This window comes from Bipolaris victoriae, assembly GCF_000527765.1.
Source record: "Bipolaris victoriae FI3 unplaced genomic scaffold scaffold_348, whole genome shotgun sequence".
NCBI classification, from domain to species: Eukaryota; Fungi; Ascomycota; class Dothideomycetes; order Pleosporales; family Pleosporaceae; genus Bipolaris; species Bipolaris victoriae.
Genome location: NW_014575044.1, coordinates 1 through 2109, shown reverse-complemented (window position 1 = coordinate 2109; position 2109 = coordinate 1). Strand labels below are relative to the sequence as shown.

Here is a 2109-nt window from a genome sequence, read left to right as displayed (position 1 = left end):
CAAAAGCCCCTAATATCCTTTCATATATGGCGGAAAACCCGAGAAGCTAGAGTTAGCCAATTAAACATAGTACTGGGCCGGAATATTTAATAACCCTGCACTTTTATTAGTTTATTCCGGCCCCTCAGGATTTCTGCGATAAATAGAGGTAAGTTACACGTTCCTGGGTGCGAAAATTTTTTCGCTCTTTAATAGTACGTTGGACCGTGAAAGCTCCTGCATATTCCTGGTGCTATGCTGTATTATAATGCTTACTTCTGGCTGTCTTGGCATTACGGCGCATTAGAGCTATTAAGCGTGTCTGGCTAAGCATAATATTTGAAACTAAGCTATTAGGCATAAGATCGTAACGCTAAAGTAAACTCTCTAATCTATATAAGGAGTCTTATCCTATTAGCTTATATTTATATCACGAAATAAAGAATTTTTATAGTAAAACATTATGCGCGCTATATATCTCGTACGTTTAATGATAGCAGCAATACCCTCTCTAACAAGAGACAGGAGTCTACTGCTGATGAGCCGCTTCTAGATCAGATTCAGGCTGAAACAAGAGAAGAAGAGGCACGCTGAGCAGCCTAACAAAGATTCTGCTAACTCTTAGTAGCTTATCTCGACAGCGAAAGCTTTTCTATGCCTACTCGTAAGGGCGGAACCTGAATATCTAGAATATGTTTGGCTAAAGCTTCTACCACACAGGCTGTCTTTTGACAACCGCTTAAGTTTCACTACACAAGCTGCGCAGTCTGAGCACTTATCGCATCTAGCTATTTTTGATACCCAAATGTCCACCAATCTCCCTCCCACTGGCCGCCCTTAATTCGAAACGGACAGAAATCAGAAGAATAGCGTTTCCGTAACCTATAACTCTGATAGCCAAGCAGAGGCTTCTATATGCACTCTAAGTCCGCCCCTTTTACCTTTCTATATAAGTTCTGCTTCGATATCGCCGTCACTACCTATGTCCACCTCTAGCCCAATACTAGAGTATAAGCCTATATGGCGGGAGGGATCTCCGAAGTCTCTTTACGCTCGAAGCGTGCAACGACTAGATTATCTTCATCCTGAAGTCTAGAACTACATAGTAAGCATTATTTGGCTTGGCGATCACTTTCTTTAGGAAGATATAGGGAAGTTCTTGAGACTTTTTTGCCGTAGGTAGAGTCAGACAGATCTAGGCTATCGTCCCGTCCCAAAGGATGTCGCTGGCGAAGATTTAAGAATTCAAAGCTTGTTTAAATGGTATTACTACGCTGAAACCTTTAGGCGTCGCTCGGACGTAGATCGTCTTAAATTTAGATTCTTGAGAATCTTACTTTACCACGATTTTGAAGAACTTTGCATTAATATATAAAACAATCTGGAGAAATACAGACCTCTTTCCTGTGGCCAGGATGCAGCCACTGTTGCTACCGATAAATTTATCGAAGGGCTTGGTAAGGCTTCTAGGAATGTCCTTGTACGAACGGAATATCAGCTGCGCGAGAGCTTTCGAAAACATAAGGCAATTGGCAGAAGGTAGTCTATAATAGCATCACACTTTAGCCTTGGCATTTTGTTGACGTGCAGCCCCGATCTAGAGGCTAAAATGTATGATTTCTATGAGTCTTAGGTATTTTTTATCTGACACATCCAGCAATAACTACAACTTTCCGGAATGAAGTTTCCCAGCTCTACTTACATATATGACTAATATGTATCCTAGAGGAAGTTAGCTAAGCCGGGAACTTAACCCTTTCATTTGCTCGATAATCTAAGGAGTTTCGCCGCCTTTATGGCCAACAGCAGCTTCTTTGAACCTTGTTGGCTCTTATAGGCAAGAGAACGAAATTAAGAACGTTAATCCCTATAAAGAGTGGCTACGAGTAGAAGTACATAATTAGTTTTATCGTATTTTATAGAATACACAGAATGAATTTCGATGAATTTAATCTAGGTACTAAGTGCAGATAGATAGAAGAATGTTACGAGAGTTGTAAAAGGCCATTTGCTAAAGCTCTAGTAACGATTACTGCTGTCTCCATTGTTGCTGTGCTACCTGTTCGACCCTCTGAAGTCTGCTAATGATGGTGATAAAGATGAGTAGGAAATTTCGAAGACGCACGAAAG

At 40.9% G+C, this 2109-nt stretch overlaps 1 protein-coding gene across 1 annotated transcript; it reads left to right on the top strand.

Moving 5' to 3' along the window:
• Positions 1-442: 442 nt before the first annotated feature.
• Positions 443-1354, top strand: COCVIDRAFT_43282 (hypothetical protein; the record flags this gene model as incomplete). Its single annotated transcript, XM_014694532.1, has 4 exons — positions 443-460; positions 608-744; positions 835-1039; positions 1163-1354. 4 exons carry the CDS (start codon positions 443-445, stop codon positions 1352-1354), a joined length of 552 nt encoding a protein of 183 aa, XP_014550018.1.
• Between the last annotated feature and the right edge of the window lie 755 nt (positions 1355-2109).